Source organism: Passer domesticus, chromosome 6 (genome assembly GCF_036417665.1).
Source record: "Passer domesticus isolate bPasDom1 chromosome 6, bPasDom1.hap1, whole genome shotgun sequence".
Taxonomy (NCBI): domain Eukaryota; kingdom Metazoa; phylum Chordata; class Aves; order Passeriformes; family Passeridae; genus Passer; species Passer domesticus.
Window position 1 is genome coordinate 32,988,784 of NC_087479.1, and position 18,687 is coordinate 33,007,470.

General features: G+C 44.3%; 2 protein-coding genes and 1 long non-coding RNA gene across 4 annotated transcripts; 2 read left to right on the forward strand and 1 right to left on the reverse strand.

Moving 5' to 3' along the window:
- The first annotated feature begins 2,275 nt into the window (after positions 1-2,275).
- Positions 2,276-12,247, forward strand: PLEK2 (pleckstrin 2). Its single transcript, XM_064424249.1, has 9 exons — positions 2,276-2,427; positions 4,943-5,107; positions 6,070-6,251; positions 6,965-7,056; positions 7,384-7,571; positions 8,142-8,243; positions 9,559-9,642; positions 10,759-10,837; positions 12,005-12,247. The coding sequence occupies exons 1-9, from the start codon at positions 2,380-2,382 to the stop codon at positions 12,130-12,132; spliced, it is 1,068 nt and encodes a 355-aa protein (XP_064280319.1). The 5' UTR covers positions 2,276-2,379; the 3' UTR covers positions 12,133-12,247.
- A 1,235-nt stretch (positions 12,248-13,482) lies between these two features.
- LOC135303047 (galectin-related protein A-like) lies at positions 13,483-17,909 on the reverse strand. Of its 2 annotated transcripts, XM_064424252.1 has the most exons (5): positions 17,679-17,909; positions 15,782-15,870; positions 14,848-15,022; positions 14,278-14,461; positions 13,483-13,753 (listed from the first exon to the last, which is right to left on the reverse strand). In XM_064424252.1, the coding sequence occupies exons 1-4, from the start codon at positions 17,700-17,702 to the stop codon at positions 14,318-14,320; spliced, it is 432 nt and encodes a 143-aa protein (XP_064280322.1). In that variant the 5' UTR covers positions 17,703-17,909; the 3' UTR covers positions 13,483-13,753; positions 14,278-14,317. The 2 variants fall into 2 exon arrangements, with proteins under 2 accessions (XP_064280322.1, XP_064280320.1); XM_064424250.1 differs by having other exon boundaries at positions 13,483-14,461.
- Positions 13,646-16,049, forward strand: LOC135303049 (uncharacterized). Its single transcript, XR_010364580.1, has 2 exons — positions 13,646-13,776; positions 13,939-16,049. It is a non-coding gene; the product is annotated as an uncharacterized LOC135303049 (long non-coding RNA).
- Positions 17,910-18,687: the final 778 nt, after the last annotated feature.

Here is an 18,687-nt window from a genome sequence, read left to right on the forward strand (position 1 = left end):
GGCAGTCTAAAATGGATCTGAGGAAATGGGTACCCTTCTCTGCTGTGAGTTTTAAGGCCCACAGGAGATGTGTTGTAGAGCTCCCTAAGTTTATACAGATCAAAGCATGTCCTTTTCTACCGGAAGGGTTCAATGCCAGAACCTGCATTCCCAGCCCATGCATGAATACGACAGCTCAGATCTACTGACTCATTTTATGCTACCTGACCCTGAAAGATCTGTGTTTACTCAGCCTCAGGGAGCAATACGGGGCAGTTTTTCAACCTTGATTAACTGCAGAATGAGACAGGGAGGAAGGGGTGTGTCTATCATAAATATCCCAAGTATTGAAGAAATACTTTTGAGTAGAGGTATTGAAGGAAGTCAAGGCTCTATATAAGAAGTAGTTGATACAAAACTTGTTATTTAATGACCAGCTGAAGCAAAATTTGCTTTACCTTTCACCAGCACTTTGACAATAGAATTCTTTGTTGCTAATGTTAATTTTGCCAAGATCTGTCTGCAGGGTTGTGGGTGGTCTGCATGCTGGAGAAAAGGAGCTTGTCAGATCTTCAGTGAGGACTGCTTATGGAGCAATTCTGAGATCACTGTCTGAGCGAGAGCCCCCTGCAAGCTTCTACCTGTCCTCCCTAGCATGAAATAGCACCTTGAATAAATTGCCTGCAGTAACAAGCTGAACAATGTGAAGTCAAACCTCAAATACCAAACTGTGGAACACAGTATTCTTGAAGCTGGTTATATAAAGAGTGCATGTCCAGGAAATGCATGCAGCAGTAATGTCTCTTGTGAACCTGGATTCTAGTTTTCTTTCCCTCCAGTGTAATTCTGACATATAAAATATGGTGAGGTGATTTTTTTTCCTGCTGCCTTTATCAGGGTTTTTTTCCCAAGATTCTGCTTCTGAATACAGCTTTTATTTACTATATATATTATATATACAGAGATGGATATTATTTTTTCAATTAGCACAAAGTACTTTCTGAAGTGTTCTGTTACTGTACTTACTTTAGGTGGACTGAAGAACAAACATACTGGGATTTGACTTACTGAGCCTGTTGCCTGATAGCTGCCTGCCTCTTCCCAAGAGGCAAAAGGTGTGCAGTAGGAGCTATATAGGTAACTTCTGCTTTTGAAATCTCAGCCAGCATGTTTTCTTTTTATACTGAATCAACTTTTCTAACTTCCTGCAGTGTTTAGTCACCCATTGTATTCTTATGGCCTCTGCAGGACTCTTCTCTGGGTTGTCTCCAGCACAATGTTGGTTTCAATTCTTCAGTGTCTTGCTATTCCTAGCTAAAAGTTATTAAAATGTATAAAGAAATTATTTGTTTGTTCCTTTTCCTTGGTGCATGAAAGTGTGCCCCTTGATATTGGAGTCGCTTAGTCTTACTGACCTCTGGACTCCTTACATAGCAACGAGTGCTTTTGTTTATTTGCTATACTCCACCTTGTATTTCTTATCACAGCCCATAGCTCTGCCCACATTCATCACCTTAATTTTAGTGAGAGTCATGGAATGCTGACAGTACAGCAAAGGCTGTTATATCTGAACAGTGCACTCTGAAATATTAGTTCATATTAAACAGATTTGTCATGGTGGCTGAAGTCTTCAAAAATACAATAAACATCTAAGATTGCCTTTGGACACAAAAGGCACTCTGTTTCAAAGCATTCAGGAGGTACAAGAGGTCACTGCAGTGTTCAAGGATCAGGCTGCTTTACTAAAAGCCTGCTTATGTAGAGATTTAGGATATTAGGTTGAGAATCTTGGTTATATACCAAGGGGTCACTGAAAGTAGAGTGGACTCTTAAGTGCTTTGGACCTTCTTTGGGAAAACAATTTTTTAGCAAAAAGTTACTGTAAAACTTGTAAAAGTCTCCTTGTAGTCATAATATCTTATGTTACACTTACGAGTTGTGCTGATCTGTAGAACTCCTGAGAGATGAGTTTGTTAGATGAGAAATTTTAGGTGGTAGTTATTTAGTCTGAAGTTTTGAGGAATGTGGTTTTAAAATTCTGTTTCCCCCTCCCATGCAATACCTGATTTGTCATTTTCTAGCTGCTTTTATATTGGTCAGCTCGCTCGGTGGTGGGTTTTTGCTTTACTAAATTCAGTGAAATTCTTTCAAGATCCTTTTTAGACATCCCTTTGTTTTACTTTCCCGAGGGTAGGTAAGGCATCAGAGCCAGCTCGCTGTTTAACTAATGTCTCACAGGTAGGGAGGGAGGGAAAAAGCCAGGGGAGGGAGAGCGCGTCACATTGGAGGAGGGGAGCAAAGAAAAATGAGCTTTCTTAAGCAAATCATGTGCAGAGGGACAGGCTGCCAGGGCTCCGGCGATTCTCGGCGGGGGCTCTGCTCTGTTCCCTGCCGGCCACCATGGAGGAAGAAGCTGGAGTGCTGAAGGAGGGCTTCCTCGTCAAACGGGTGAGTGCTGTGCTTCCCCTGGGGGCGGCTGTGCTCCGCATGGCAGCAGCTCCTGAGCAGGGAGCGGAGCAGCCCGGGCTCACGGCGGGGCGCTGGCTCGGAGCGCTGCCTGCTCCTGGAAAGGAGCTCCTGGGAAAGGAGCTCCTCCGGGCTGGGGCAGGTGCCTCCCCGGGGAGCTGCATGAGCTGCAGCTGTCCTCTACCCACCCGCAGGTGCCCTGTGCTGGCATTTCTGCGGAGGAGGGTGAATTAGCCATCGGGATTACCCAGGGGTTGGAAAGCCAACACGGCTGCACCTCGCACGCCGCTCTGCAGGGAGCACACCCACGGCAGCGGGGGGCCACCGTGGGAGGATGGAGACGGGAGAAGTTTTGGGGCGGTCAGGATGGCTTGTGCCTTCTTCAGTGACGTGTCTGTGCAGAGTTTCCCATTTCATATGAGAGAATGGAAAAACGACTCCTTGTTTTGATCCCCTTTTTGAAGGGGATCAAAGCAATGCAAACTTAAAAATGCTTTTGAAATAACTCATTTTTTCTATTCTCGTCAAGCAGTTAGAAAATTCTAGCAAGACAAAATGTGGTGAAAAGAGCTGAAAGATTTCAACCTTCCCAATACTTCTCCCTGTAGGACCAAGTCAATCATTGCTAGTACACAAGGAGGCAATTTAGCAAGGGGCATAAACTGCTTTTAGTACCAAGAACCTGTCTCAATGATTAATATGGTCCTTGATTTCATAGAAAAAAATGTGATTGAGAGGTTTGTTCAAAGCTTTGCCACGCCTAGGGAAATGCTTTTGTGCAGTACGTGGCAGTGTTTCTGGTGCTAACATGAAGGCAATCCTGGTCAGGAGTTTTCCTGGCAGGGCTCCCGCCACTTGGCCAGCCAGACACTGGCCAAATGAAGTTCTGTGTGGAAAGGGGGCTGTTCTCCATCCTGCCTTCTGCAGCAAGGGCAGAGCAGTCCCAGCTGCCAGTCTCCTGTCTGGGCTACAGCTGTACCTTTTGGCTCTTCAGTGACTCCTGAATTAAATGGGAAGCCTTGGCACCGAGTGAGAGGAGTAGGTTATTGGCAGCACACAGAGCTGTGACTGCTGGTCTGTACAACATCACCCAAACACACAGCTGGACAGGAGGGAGACCACAAAGAGGACAACTGAGGGACAAGGGAACCAGGGATCCACAGAGAAAAAAGGAGAAAGGGATGGGATCAGGTAATGAAAACAGAGCTTTCATAAGAAGAGAACAGAAGCAAGGAGATTATCTAAATGCATTATAAATAGAATTGTGTACTGTAATGCATTATAAATATAAAATTAATGCATGGAATTAGGTAAAGATAAATTTTAAAAGGCGACCTCCTGAGAAAAAAAGAACATTTCCAGAAGGAAAGAATAGAGCCATAGCAAAGAACATACAGGAAAAATGGCCAAGTAACTTTACAACAGGTGAAAAAAGCCCTGAGGAATGCAAAGGGAATGAGAGAAAAAGACTGAGATAGATAAATTGTATTTAGTATGGACTAGAAAACATTGGCTCTACAGTGCCCTGGATTTTAGAGACTTGTTACTCCACCTTTACTTGGAGATTGCTGGGTTTCCCCTTTATTTACAGAGAGCTAATGAGCTTTGATTCATGCCACAACTGGACCTTACATGTTTCTTTCTTCTAGCCATGCCCACCTTATCCCAGGTGTCAGAGCTCCTTTTACCCCCTGCTTTGCCTGCTGGCTGTAATGCTCCATCCCCTGTAGAAACACAAGTCAGCTTCTTGCACAGCAAAGCTGGACAAACACCATCAGACAGGACTAAGCCTGCCAGTGCCAGCCCTCACTGGCTTTGCTGTCCTTTAACCAGACTAAAGAGAGCTGGGGGCTGTTTACAGAGGAAAAATAGGAGGATTTGTCTGTATTGTATAATCCATGAGGCATTCAACAGCAGCCATCATTCAGCCTTTTGTCATCAAAAAGCATATTTCCTTTACAGGGAACAGTAGCACAGGGAATGTTTTAGTCCAGGAGGTTGGAGACAGGATTGAAATGAACTTCTCGTTAGCAGCAAGGGGAGGATGTAAGGAAAAGCCAATTCACCCAGCAAAACTTACAAAACCACTGGGCACCTAGAGCCACATCAAAATGAAAAAGACACCCCCCAGGGTCACCAGAGAGGAGGAGCTGGTTTGCAAGAGCCCTCACGCATTTTGGATTTAGCCTGTGCTGTCAGCAAACAGGTGTGCACCTACATCAGCTCTTTGGGATAGTTTATGTGAGCTTTTACAAGAAACCTTTTGTGCCAGCGAAGTTCTCCAAAGTTCTTGAAGAAAGAGCACAGCACTTTTCTACTCCTCTATGTTTTTATAGTGATGTAGCTGTGCTATTTTGTTACTTAAAATGTGTATTTCAGGGAGAACAGGACTCACAATGACTTCTTGTGCTTCTTTTCATACAAGAAGGCAAGAAGAAAATATGGTCATTTCTCCGTGCTTGTGTTACAATCAGCTATGTGGATTTCCTCCCTCCAGGGACATGTTGTTCGTAACTGGAAAGTGAGATGGTTCGTTCTGCTTCAGGATAAGCTGCTCTATTACAAAATTGAAGGAGGCAAGAAGGAGCCTTCTCCAAAGGGCAGGATCCTTTTGGATGGCTGCACTATTACTTGTCCATGCCTGGAATATGAGAACAGACCGGTATGACTGGAAAAATGTATCTCTTCTCTATGTCACTCATTTTCTAACTTCTTCCTCTCTTTTCCTCTCCTCCTGGCTTCTTTGATTACTGCAACCATACCACTGGGGTGCTTCCAGAATTAGGCCCAGCCAAAAGCAAGCTGCCACTAGCAGTGTAACCAGGACAAGCACTGAATCCCTCATTGTCTCTTCCCTGTGCCCAAATGTGAGTCAGCTATTAACAAAAAAACAACCCCACTCCTGTACACACAGTGAGGAGAAAAAAATGTAAGTGTATCAGCCCAACAGTGTGTGGAGAGAGGACGTGAACGACCCAACAGAACCGGAGGAGGGTGGAGGAAAAGGGAAATATCACCTGTGATAGTTGTCTTAAAGCCTGGGTATCATGGGGTGCTCCCAGGCAGCCAGATCAGACTCCTTTTTCCTTTACCAATGGGGTATTGCTGCTGTAGAAAGTTTTCAGCGAGAGAACTCTGGAAGAAAACATTCCTTCTGTGTCTTTCTGCTCTCCCGTGGGTAGCAGCAATGCAGATTTCCTCTGTGTGGGGTATCTGTATGGTCTGCTCTCTTCTCCAGGAGCTCCATGCATGTAAACCATGTTTATAACTGAAAACCCAGGGACTTGAGGGGGATAGAAGAGCCAAAAAAATCACAAAAAAACAACCCCCCCTCAAACAAAAAACCCCCACAAGCAAACAAAAATAAGCAAACAAAAAAAAACCCCACCCAACAAACAAAAACCAAACAAAAAACCAAACCAACAAACAAAAAATTTAAAAAACCCACCAAAACCAGCCCAGATTTGTGCCCACCATCCTTCTGAACAAGAATTGCTCTGAACTGCTCAGGTGGGATGCACTGTCAGACTTACTTGTGTCACTTGGGCCAGTGCTAAAAAAGCAAAATGCAAGAGGAGCGAAATAGGTAAATGATGTTGTTGCTTTGTCCTTCTTTCTCCACAGCTACTCATCAAACTAAAGACAAAAACCAATACAGACTATTTCCTTGAATGTTGCTCCAGGGAGGAACGTGACTCTTGGGCTTTGGACATCACTGGAGCTATTCATGCTGGTCATCCAGTACAGGTACAAGAACTTCACAGAATGAAGAACTCCTTCAAACTGCTAGAAAATATCAGCCTCCAGTAAGTGTGTATGATTTCTCCTTCTGTTTTTGCTGTAGTTTGCAAAGTGCCTGAGTTGATGGATGGGGAGGGCCAAGGGAAGCTCCTTTCTGCACAGATCTGCTCCTGTGTGGCCATGAACCCCTGAACTGGCTGCCCTAGCTTTGCACATACTTTAGCCAGGGATTGCACTTTTTCCTGACCGTCATCTTTTGGGAGTATGTGGGTTCTGCACAGGCTGGCTTGAATACCTTCCTAGTCAGCTGCAAATGACCTCACTGGGGACATGTGTAACCTCAAAGGATGCAACATCAGGGAAGAACCGGGTGGTGGATTTCTGCCCTGTTGCTGAGTTTTCAAAGCTGATATCTGGAATCCAGACATGGATTTTTAGGGTGCATCATCTTAAATAAGAGGAAATGGAGACTGATTAAGAAACAGAAAAAATATATTAATTTGATTTGTGTTGAACAGGTAAATTGGGCTGACTATAGATCAGTTTGCAGTGCTCTGAATTGAAAGATACTTTGTGAGGCATCTTGTTTAGGGCTGCTGTTGGGAGAATAAAGTTTTCCTGGAATGTACTTAGGACAGTGCTTCTGGGGGAGTGCCTAGAATACCTCCCATCTTTATGTGGGTAATCATAAGGACTCCCCTGGCACTGACAGAATGCATACAGCTATTTCTGCCTGTCTCTCTCATCTGCTGATGTTGTGCTGTGCTCTCATTTGCAGCAATATAGTGGAGAGAATGTATGACAGCAGCACTGGAATTAAGCTGACCCGCAATTTGGATCAAGGCAACAGATACAAAGAGACCTTCACAGGTACATCTGGCAGGCAAAGAGCCACCTCTGATAAGCTACATTGCAGGGACAAGGGAGCTACTATACTGCCTTCATAGTGGGATAAGCTCTGGCCCATTGGAACCTGGCAGTGCAGCCAAGCTCTCCCACACCTTTCTCTCTTGCTCTTTGGATGTATAGAAGCATACTTAGGACCCCAGACTTTTGGTCAACTTTGCACTTCTCTGACAATCTTGGGGATTGGTGCCAAAATGTTTCTGCAAGTGAAAACCTGTGTGGCAGGAGACCATCTGCCTTCCCTCAGAAGAGCACACTGCCTTGGTATGAGAGCTGCCTCTCTTCCTGCAGGTTCTGCCCTGGTGGACTGGCTCATCTCCAACAGCTTTGCTGTGTCACGATTCGAGGCCGTCACCTTGGCGTCCATGCTGATGGATGAGAACTTCATCAGGCCCGTGGGAGTCCGCAGCACCGAGGCCACGCGCTCCAGCGACCCCTCTGAGAAGTTCCTCGACGACTCCACCGCACTCTACATGTTTGTGAGTGATGCAGCTGCCCCACAGGCACCTCCTCTGGCCCCCGTCACACACTTGGTTTGGGGTACAGGTGCACAGCATGCAACCAAAGGCAAATGTGCAGGCTGGGAAAGTAAATGCAGAAGGAGCAGCCCTAGTCTTTTAGTAGTACTAACACTGGCACTTTTGCTACATGGGAGCCAAATAGCTACATGGATATGGAGGGATCTACAAATTACATAATTTAGGCATTAAAAGAGGTGTGTCCCTGGAGTGCAGTGCTGTGTCTGCATGCATTGGAGGCAGTGCTGTAGTTGTGCTACAGCTCAAGGCCGCAGCACTTATACCCAGCATGTACAGATTTACAGCTGTGATTTGTTGCCTGTGAATTTTGGTCCTACAAGGCTGAGCAGCAGAGCTATGGAGTAGAACTTACTCATTATATATACGATAAAAACAGCTAAGGAAAATAAAATGGAAAATAAAATGGAAAATAAAACGGAAAATAAAATGGAAAATAAAATGCAGAACTTTGTACTTTAAAGTCTGTTTAGATTCGAAAGAAAAGTGGAACTGTCTTTTTCCTATTTGCAGGCTGAGAGCAGTAAGAAAAATACTAGTTCCAAGGAAGAGGTCAGTTTTAACATCTCTGAATTAAGTGGCACAATTGTGAAGCAAGGATTCCTGGTGAAACAGGTAAGTATAGTCTTGGAACCTGCCCCGGGAAACAAAAAAAGTACAGCTCTTAGGGTTTCTTAGAGAGTAAATGTGACTTATACAATGATGGCTGGACAGATGTGCCTAGCAGAACTAACTTGCCTGTCAGTACTTGAGGTCTTGCAGTTAAGAGTATCCTGTTATAAAGAAGTGAGCTGTGGAACTTGCTCAGGCAGGATTAATTGGATATTCTGTACCTATTGAGCATATACCGAAAGGTACAAAACAGCATCAGAAGCAGAAGTACCACACAAACTCCAAATTCTACCAGATGTGTTACATTCACTTCCAAGCAGAGCCACCGTTCCTTTGGTTTAGCCTATCCCATCCAGGTGATGTGAACAGTGAGGATGTGTTGCTGGCCACAGAAAACTTTCAAAGCTGAGTAGCTTGACCTTTGTATGAAGTGGATATTTATCTGTGCGCAGTTGTCATGTACACATGGCTGCTTTGGTGGTAGTAAAACATGTTTTTTGGGCACAAGTACCTGTCGGCAATAACTGTTTTCCAAGACCTGCCCCTTGGTCTGAAAAATGTAGTTTTCAACGCTTGCTATGAACAACATGAGGGTCAATAAATTTCAAAGCATAACACAGCTGCCTGCAAAAGGAATCCTACCTGCACTGCATGGCCACACTATTACTCTGAAGCCTTGTACCGAGCCCCATCCTTAGCGTTGTGCAAACTGGATCACCAGATGCTTGCCAGCCCTCCCTCCTCCAGCTGCCAGGCATCACGAAGGTAGGCAGGCTGCTGCAGGATCCCCACAGGCTGGCAGGGCAGCCCCCATCAGCACAGGACACGAGAGCTGCCCAGGAGCTTCTGCCCATGGGCAGCAGCAGCCAGGAACAGCCCCCAGAAGCCCCAGCCCCGGGCTGGCCCTGAGCCCCAGCACCAAAGCTCCAGGAGAGGGGATGATGCCAGGGCCTGGCACAGGCCTGGCAGCAACGGGAGGGCTGCAGAAAGAGCTGCAAAAGGACCTGACATAACCCCTTTGGAGCACAGACCATGGGATTTTAATCTGAATTGAAAAGCAGGAATGAGGGATATAACCATTTGTTCCTGTCACTGCTTTGTTAGTTCTCAGCACAGGCAAGGAAGAGATGAAGGAATTGTCAACATATGAAGAAGAAGAAAGATAAGCAGAAGGTCATGGGAATTACCAAGATGTTAGGAATTATTTTTATCTGTTGGATCCAAACCCTCTTTTTTGGTATTTATTTATGTCTCCCCTACAGCCTGTAAGAAAATGGTCATTTCAGGAGGTAGTAATTTTAATTCTTCCATTTTGCAGGGGCACAAAAGAAAAAACTGGAAGGTGAGAAAATTTGTTTTGAGAGCTGATCCTGCTTTTTTGCACTACTATGATCCCACCAAGGTACGTGAGTGGGAAGTCACCAACCCCAGAAATCCTTTTAGAAACATAAACATTTTATAGCAAAGATACATTTATGCTGTAAATGTTTCTATCATTCTGGGTTCCTCTGTCCATTTCCAGGAATTAGACCTCTCTGGCCTTACCCTAGGAGGTTGTCCTTGTAGGATCTTATACCCCTGCATCTTCTGTCCCTTTTCCCAGTGAGATTCCTTTTCCTTAGCCGAGCAGCAGCAGCAGTCTTCTTGGGATTGCTCTCTTGCTGAACCCTGCAGTCTGGGACCATGGTCCTGCAGGGTTTCTTCCTGGGTTGTGACCTCTCTGGGCTCAAATCCCACCATTCGAGGACCATACTGGTTCTGGGATTTTTTACATCCTTATTCCAGCATTCAATAGGGTCTTCTTAATGCCAAAGTATTTCTGGGAACTTCTACTACTCAGTTTTAAACTTTCTCATCAAGAGTAGAATTTATGTTCATTAATATAATAATCAATGGGAGCAACTCAGATACTTAGGGTACCACAAAGCCAAACAGGATTGCAAGAACATGTATAGAAATGCTTTATGTGACTTTTAAAGAGAATAGAAACAATATACCAGTGAAAAGAGCTTATGGAGCTAGTTCATTTTTTGTTTCTTGTTCCTTCATGGTTTTGGGTTTGTTTTTTGTTTTTTTTTTTCACTGCAAATTATCCTTGTAAGGCTATAAGCTGAAACTGCAGAACCTAAAGGTAAGAAAAAAGAGTGCCAGCCAACCAGGGAAAAGAACCAGATTTTTCCCACACAGTCTCAGTGAAAAACAGCAAGCTAAATACTTACAGAAGTATATATAATTCAGTATGTTGTTACTGATAAAACCATATGTACATTTGAAGTGTGATTGCCTATCCTTGTGCTTTTAACTGATCTGCACCATGCCCAGCTACATCAGAGAAACATCTGGGACTAAAAAATATAGCAATGCCTTTAACTACATGTTCTAATTTATTTCTCTTGTGACATAGATGTTTCACGCCTGGAAAAACTGCCATTATGTCTCCAACTTCATAAAAGTGATGCATGCACTCTGGGACATGGTGACATTTTCCAGCCATGCCTTGTTTCCTTTTTCTTTGCAGGAAGATAACAAGCCAGTAGGTGGATTCTCTCTTCGTGGCTGTCTTGTCTCAGCTCTGGAGGACAATGGAGTCCCAGCAGGTGAGCACAAGCCTCTGAACTTTCATACATTTACATGTATGCTGTAACAACACATTCTTTGGGTATGGGTTTGTATATGTGGCTTCTTGTATGCACAGGTGGGCTCACTTTCCATTTCCCTTCACAAGCAAGGGAAGAGGCGTGTCACAAGTGTCTGTACTGCTGGGTTGTCCACAGCAAAGGGGACACTTTTTTTTTTTAGTGTTATTTCTGCATATCTTGGGTGTTCTCTTTATATGGGCTTTTCTTAGTCATATGACCTCTGAGACAGTCCAAGGATTGATTAATATTCCAGACTTAACAGACAAAGAGAAACCGCTTTCTTTTTGGGTGTTGTTTAACTCGAAGTCTTGAGGCATCCTCTGATGCTATCCATTTCTGTGTCCTCTCAGCTTATGCTATTACCTTTTCCCTGCTAGAACCCAAATGTAGGGGACACATAAAGACAGCAATAAAAAAACTAGTTCTGCTGGAGTATAGGCTTAGTTCAGGCATTTGTCTAGAGCCTCAACCTCATAGATAAGTGTTTCTGCTATTAAAGCAATTTATTTTATGACAGTAAGCACAATGTGTAGATACCAAATACAGAACAACTTTCTAAAGAGAGGGTCTGAAAAAGCTCTGGTCTGGGGGCAGGGGCACATGATGATCAACAGAGCTCCTTGCTAAGAGGAACCCAACTATGGGTAAGAGAAAATATAATCTACCATGCAAAATGGTAGGGGTTCATCATTCATTCAGTGTATAACTCAAGTAATAGTCTCCACCTAACAGAGACTATTTTAGATGTTGTTCAGTGCACAGTAGTTCATACAATCTGTGGCAAGAGTGTCTATACTGTATTTTCATAGAATCACTGAATCAACAAATGTTTGGGTTAGAAGGGACCCCAAAGATCATTTAGTTTCAATCTCCCTGTCACAGAGAGGGTCAACTTCCACTTAACCTGTTTGCTGAAAACGCTATCCAACCTGGCCTTGAACACTTCTAGAGGTTTTTAAGAGGGAAATCAAAGACACAAAAGCTTTAGATGTCTTATCCGTAATAAAAAGGAAAGATTTGATTCCCTAATTTATGAAATTCAAATTCCTTGTGAAGCTTCATAACTGCCAGAAAGATTTTCTCTGTGCACCCTGCTGATCTGTCGGGCTTTTTTTTTCTCTGCAGGAGTGAAGGGCAATGTGCAAGGCAACCTTTTCAAAATCATCACCAAAAATGACATTCATTATTACATCCAGGCCAGCTCCAAGGCAGAACGAGTGCAGTGGATTGAGGCAATCAAACCACTGACATGAGTAATGTGGACTCCATGCCAAATGAGTCCACATTTAACAGCTGCTTTGATCACCTGATATAACTTGGGTTTATTTTTATATGTTCTAAAGAACTTAAAACCACATTTATGACCAACTTCCTGCTCTCGTTGTCCGGGAGTCTTGTTTTTCCCTTGACAGTCAATGTTCATTATTTGAATCACCATGACACCTACCAGGTCCTGGCAGACCATGCAGACCAAATCAAGTAGATCCAGAATAACACCCCCACCTTGAATTTACCATCAAACCAAGAGACCAAAACAGGTGGATACAGACAAATGGGGCTTCATGAAGAAACGTCAAGATATTCCAAGATGGAAGAAAAGGATCTTTTGTATAAGTATTCAGTCTATGTCTGACAGATCCAGGTTGTGCTTTATCTTAAAGCAGAATTGTCTTGCTCCTTCCCCCTTTATAAAGGGGCTCATAAACTTAGCTAGTTAAGACTGAAACATCTAAGTCATGAAAGGTGCTGGTGTCTGAGGCTGCCTTTCTTGGCATACCACACGAATCTTGTGCTAAGCCACAACCCAGCTGCCAGAATAATATGCATTGCAAAACAAACAAGGGGTCTGTCTGTCCACCCATCTGCTCTACTATTTAGTTCTCTGTCAGACTGGAAAAGAACAAAGGATCTTGCTCCTCACCCATATAGATTACTCTTCTGCTGGTAATGGCTCACGTCAGAACAGGATCCTGAGTATCAAAGCAGACCAGTGGAAGTTCCAGACAGTTTCTGGTAATGAATATAGTGGAAGAAATCCCTCAGCCATAAAAGCAAGACTTTTCCTTCTGATAATTACCGTAAGTCCATTTATGTTAGAGCACAATTTGAACAGAGAACTATAGTAGCAGTCCTAACTATTGCTTTTTCTATCTTAAATCATTTTTTCCCATTATTTGTCTACTAAACTTGTCTTTGATATCATTAAATATAAAAAACCAGTGCATTTGAATACCCTGTGCTTTTTAGAGATGTGATTTTTCTCAGAGGGCAGTTTGAGTAAATGAAAAATAATGGTTTAGTACACTATAATTTTAGGTTTATGTATAAACTGAGACACCAGAGGGTAAAATGGAATGTAGGAAGTTCTTCAGACACCCAATCAGCTGCTGATACACTACTTTCATAAAACTTCTTGTTTTATCTGAGTATCTTTTTCTGACAGCCAGATTTTTTAGAGCCTTCAAAAAGGCAGCATGCTCAATATCTTCCCTGAAGTCATAGAGGAATTTGATAACCCTCTATCCACGGATTAATTTCTGTACAGACGTTTTGGTCTCTGAGTTGTGTAAGTACAAGAAGTCCCATCACCACCAAAGCCAGAATATGATAAATGCGTGTTTATTTATTAAAATAGCCATGTTGTAGGATTTTTCTCAACAGTTACAGCAATGAAATAACAGCACAACTCTTACATGCACTCAAATATTTAAGAGAGCTTGTAAAGAAGTTTGCTAGCAAAGGTGTAGTTTTAATTACATGCAAGAACAAGAATGGGCAGTGCAGTTTCAGCTGCAGATACCATTTCTTAGGGCTGGTCCAGAGAAGACTGTGAAATCCACAGCTGTCAAAACCTTTCAGTTCTGGAAAAGCTGCCTGGAAGAGACAGGGTAAGGTAGGTAAGGCATTTATTGCTCTCTGCTGGAAGGCACAGATGGTTTTGTGCTGACTGAGCAGAGCTTCCAGAAAAAGCAATCCCCTCCTGATAACGTGAGCCTTGCTGGGGCCCATCAGACTCCCTAATTCATTTATAAGAAAATCTCCTGCTTCTTTTTTCTCAGACCCACCACCTGCATAATGCCCAGTTGTAGTCACACGGCTAACAACAGCCAGCCAGCACAGAGGACTGAGCTCTGCCACCTGGCATGCCTGAGGGGGTAAGGAGCCATAAGGATGCGAGATACTGCATAGCATCATAAATCTTGCAGTTTGGGAGGCCAGAAGTGTTTCTCAGCAAAGGCTTTGAGATTTATCTGGACCAGCCATAGCTTTGCAATTGCTGTGAGTGTGTATGGGGGGAGAAAGTGTGTATCTCAAACACATCAGTGAATTAAAAACATACAGTTCCCACTCTCCAGAATCAGCTGGGGGAAAAAGACAAAACATGTCTGAGAAAGTACATTTTCCTGTGTCTTCTGGTGATATCCTGGTCTCCTTCTTTCAAGCCACTTTGGTAAGCTTGATGTCCCCTGAGATCCGCAAAGCTTTCACCAGGTTCAGAGGCTGAATGCGGTGAGTGAAGTCACAGAGCTGCCGTCCATCAACCAAGACTCGTATCTGCTGGTGTTCACATAAGAGCTCCATCTGCAGTGGAAAAGGACAGGGAAGGCTGTTGGAAATCAGCAGCAGAGCTCATTCCAATAGCATGGACTTAGAACTAAATGCTACGGGAAACCACAAAGCAAAGCACAAAGTCTAGCAGTTCTTTTGAAATGCCCCTAATAAATAACCTACCCTCTTCTGAGGTGATACTGCAGAGCTCCAGTGGGTACTCTAGCTGTGATTAGAGAAAGAGATGCCTCTTTCCCATCAGGGCTCAAACTGTTGCTGTCTGTGCTATACTAGACAGCAGGTTAACTAGACTAGTTAACCTGGCAATGCCAGTGGCTGGCTGTTGGTGGTGATATACATAGCTTTTAGCTTTTCTCCCCTTCTTTTCTCTACACTATTCATAATACCTGAAAAATTACCTTGAACGTGTCACCTGCTGTAAATGGAAAGTAGGGAATAGTCTTCTCTTCTCTTCCCCATTTCCCAGCAATTCGTGCATTTCGGGTGATGGATTTCTCACTGAAGTTAACTGTAAATAACAGCCCAACATCTTTGTTGGCATCCACTGGATCACAGAGCAGAGTCACTGAAAAGCTGAAAAAAGATCTGTTACTGGAACTTTCAGAAATATGAAAGGACATGGTGAACATGGCAGATGCATATAGAGACTAGAGACAGCTGTTGGTTCCATGTCAGACTGAAACACAGGACTTCCACTGGCTTAGAAGCTGGAGAAAGGGATGAGACCTGGCTGGTCTTTGTTTCCTGCCCCAGTGTCCAGTAGAATGCTAGTGATATCTAATGTTGCTTTCCCTCTGTCTTGACTGAAATCAAACCCTTCAAAATGTACTCATTTGTGTCCTAAAAAAGGTTGTGGCATACTCTTCACCAGTGGAAGCAGTGGAGCTGATAGCTGTGGATGCAAAAACTGTGTAATGATGAGCACAGTTGCTGTTATCCAGATAAAAGACAGCAATGAACCTTCACCTCCTGTGCCAAAACTGGTTTTTAAACGGTGTTGATTCCAACCCCCCACAGACAACCAAGATTCAGGTTGAGAATTGCACCTCTTCCTGAAAGAGAAATGCCACTTATGTGTTCCCTCCAGTTCACATTAGATAAGGGCAAGGAGTAGAAAATCTTGTCAGGGCAGTCAGAAAGGCCAAACAGTGAAGTCCTCCCTGACCTTTTAATCTTCGTCTGAGTGCAGAAAAATTAAATAAGGCCATAAATTGTTAATCTGTTTGACTTTCTTCGTTCAAAGAACACATACTTCCAAGAAAGTGTCTGAATTTAGAAGACAGGTAGGAGCATGTATAACAGGGTGAAGCCCCCAGCAGTCCCTTCACCTACCTCTTGGGCTTGGAGTGTACCATGCCTATGACTGTGAGTTTCATGGTTGGTCTCAGGCCACCTTTAATTTCACCAACATACTGCTCCACCTGCAGGGAACAGTGAAAATGGCTTCAGTGGGTCATGCTGTGGGTAAACCAGCTTTAACAGCTGCTTTGATCACTTCACATAACCTGGGTTTACTTTCATATGTTCTAAATAACTTAAAAGTATTTCCAGCTCAAAGTACTTCTTGCAGTCTGATGACACAATAAATCTGGTAACAGCACTCCAGGTGCTCTGGTCACAGCAGATGAGAAGCTTTGTGGCAGCATAATGTGTGGTGCAGACTCTGCTTGAACCTACTCTGTCCTGCTACCTCAAATTTGCTACCAGATTTTGGTGGGCTAACTTGGCACCACCAAGTCTTTCACCAGGCCAGGCAGGCTCTGTCCTCCACTGCAAAAAGCAGCACTGTAGATGCTGCCCTGCCACTGCACGCTGACCACATCCTCACAGGCAATCCCAGTCCTTTTGTGACAGTGACTTTGAAAAGTCACACTCTTTCAGAGGCAAAGAATGGCTTCTTGGTGGATCTGCTTTTGTCCTGTTCACAGAGACCTGTAGTTGCAAGCTGCACCCAAAGATCTGAGCTACATTTGCTTTTTCCAAGCAATTCTCTAACAGCTTTGATGGTCAGTGGGGGAACTAATACAGGCCACAGCTGACATAGAAATATTAAACAGAGAAACCTTGGAAACAATTGATAGGGATGTTTTGAGGTTTCGTCTTCAGAAATGGCTTTAAAATGTAAATATTAGAATACTACAGCATGTAATCACTCCCCAGGCAGATTCATTTAGAAAGAAGCTGCTATAAAACACTAAATGTTACTAGAAACTTGCGTAACACTGATAATATTCCAAGGCAAGGCACAACAGACCCTGTTTGAGATAAAAAGAGCTTTATCGTTCCAGTGTTCCAAGGTAAAAATTCAGACGGTTTTGCTAGAAGACTTGCACAATATATGCACACAAATTCAAGATAAAAAATGTTTTTCCTGTACCTCATTTCCCAATTTTATTATACTAGTCGTGTCTTCTGCTAAGATGACCTTATACAATTTATTTTCCCACTTAGGTATTCCCATCCAGCTACCTTTAGAGCTTCACAGATGTATTAATAAACGTCTAATTCCTAACATGGTCAATATCAGAAGAATAATTTTAAAATTTGCCTTCAAAAATGACAGCAGTACTACTAATTGTTAATGATGTAAATTTACTCTTGCAGGAGTGCATAGGTGACTCCAGCAAGTATGTTTTGAACTTTGTAACAAAAGAAATGCATCAAGGACTTGATATGTCTTACATAAGGAAACTGCTCATCAAGTAAAGAATCTGACTGTGGGGGATACTTTAAACTGGATAAAGCAATTAGAAAGCAGGTAATAAGCATAAAAGATCTCAGGATAAATGAAGTTCATGCTCACAGAGGTCTCATGTCCCACTAAAGCTTCTTCCTTGCCTAGAGACAAGATACAAAATACTACCCCAAATTGAAAGTGCACATTGAGAAATTGTTTGTGCAGAGGTGCACTGTAATAAGTGCCATCACTAAAGGCACAGGGTGTCAGAACTGAATAGAACAGATGACGACCACATGGTCTCAAGAGTCACAGCTCATCCAGCGTGGCTGGAGAAAATTTGGAGGTGTGACTGCCCGCACACCATTTATGTGTGGACACCTAGTTAACCTAGTTAACCTAGCTACAGGTGAGAAATACTCAGGACGATGGAGGAAGTAATGGTAGAAACTCCTGCAGAGTTTATGGGTGGGTCCCAGCATATGCCCATGGGCACAGCTCCCATCCCGCATTTTCCATTCAGGAGCCCTGGGGACTGACTTGGTCACTTACTTTGGCACACCTCTCCTCTGTCATCACCGCTCTCCCTCCTACACCGGCCTCGCCGCTGCAGTCCCCGGAGCAGTTTTTGTTTTGTGTGTCAGGACAAAAGCAAACAAAAAGCCCGGAATAAAGGGAGGATGTTGAGGGGGGGGGGTCTTATCTCTGGCAAACACCGGGCGGACACCACCCAGCCCGGCAGCTGAGTCACTCCGCCTGCGCCGGGCCCGTGTGCGGGAGGCCCGCCACGAGCGCGGGGTGAGGGCCGGGGCGCCGGGCCCCGCTCGGGAGCGGGAGCCGTGCTGCGCGTTTGGTACGGCTGTGGAAAGGTCCGCGTGAGGGTGCACAACCCACTCGTAAGACACTTGTATCTGTAATACATACAAACCCCACGTCATTTATTTCTTGATACCAACTCTCTCCTGTCTCAAATGCATAACTACATATGTGTATATATATATATACATACACAATTTACAGCCTTATATATACACCTACATATAGCTCCATACACCCTATATATATACCTGTATATACTGTGTACATTGTAGGTGCCTGTATATATATATTTGTATATATGTATAGGGGTGTGTATATATGTATGTATAGGTGTACCAGAGTGAGCTATATGTCGTACAGCTGTATAGGGGGCACGTACACTCCCCCACACGCCTGTACGCACAGCCCTGCGGCGGTGTGTGGGTGTATTTACGTGCACACGGGCACACACTGCCGAGCGCACCAACCCCTCCGCCACAGCCGCCTCACGGCGCCCTGCGTCCGCCTGAGGGGCGGGGCTTCGGGCGAGAGCCAATCAGAGCCTCGAAAGGCAGGAACAAGGGCCGGGGCCAGCACGTGGGGGCGGGGACTGGGCACGGTTAGTGAGGGCGGGGCTTGCGCTGCCCGGGCTCTGGCGGCGGCGTCAGGCGCCCGAAGCAAACATGGCGGTTTATTTACATTCCGGCCCGGCTCGGCCAATGGGCGGGCGCCTTGCCCGCGTGCCCGGCCGGCGGCGCGGTCA

Excerpts from the sequence above, each read along its gene's own strand:
- PLEK2 (XM_064424249.1), top strand. The coding sequence starts at position 2,380 with ATGGAGGAAGAAGCTGGAGTGCTGAAGGAGGGCTTCCTCGTCAAACGG. Across the intron at positions 7,057-7,383 it reads ATACAAAGAGACCTTCACAG|GTTCTGCCCTGGTGGACTGG; the intron begins GTACATCTGGCA and ends CTCTTCCTGCAG. Across the intron at positions 8,244-9,558 it reads AAGGATTCCTGGTGAAACAG|GGGCACAAAAGAAAAAACTG; the intron begins GTAAGTATAGTC and ends TCCATTTTGCAG.
- LOC135303047 (XM_064424252.1), bottom strand. The coding sequence starts at position 17,702 with ATGACAGAGGAGAGGTGTGCCAAA. Across the intron at positions 15,871-17,678 it reads CAGAGGAGAGGTGTGCCAAA|GTGGAGCAGTATGTTGGTGA; the intron begins GTAAGTGACCAA and ends TGTTCCCTGCAG. Across the intron at positions 14,462-14,847 it reads CAGCAGGTGACACGTTCAAG|ATGGAGCTCTTATGTGAACA; the intron begins GTAATTTTTCAG and ends TTTCCACTGCAG.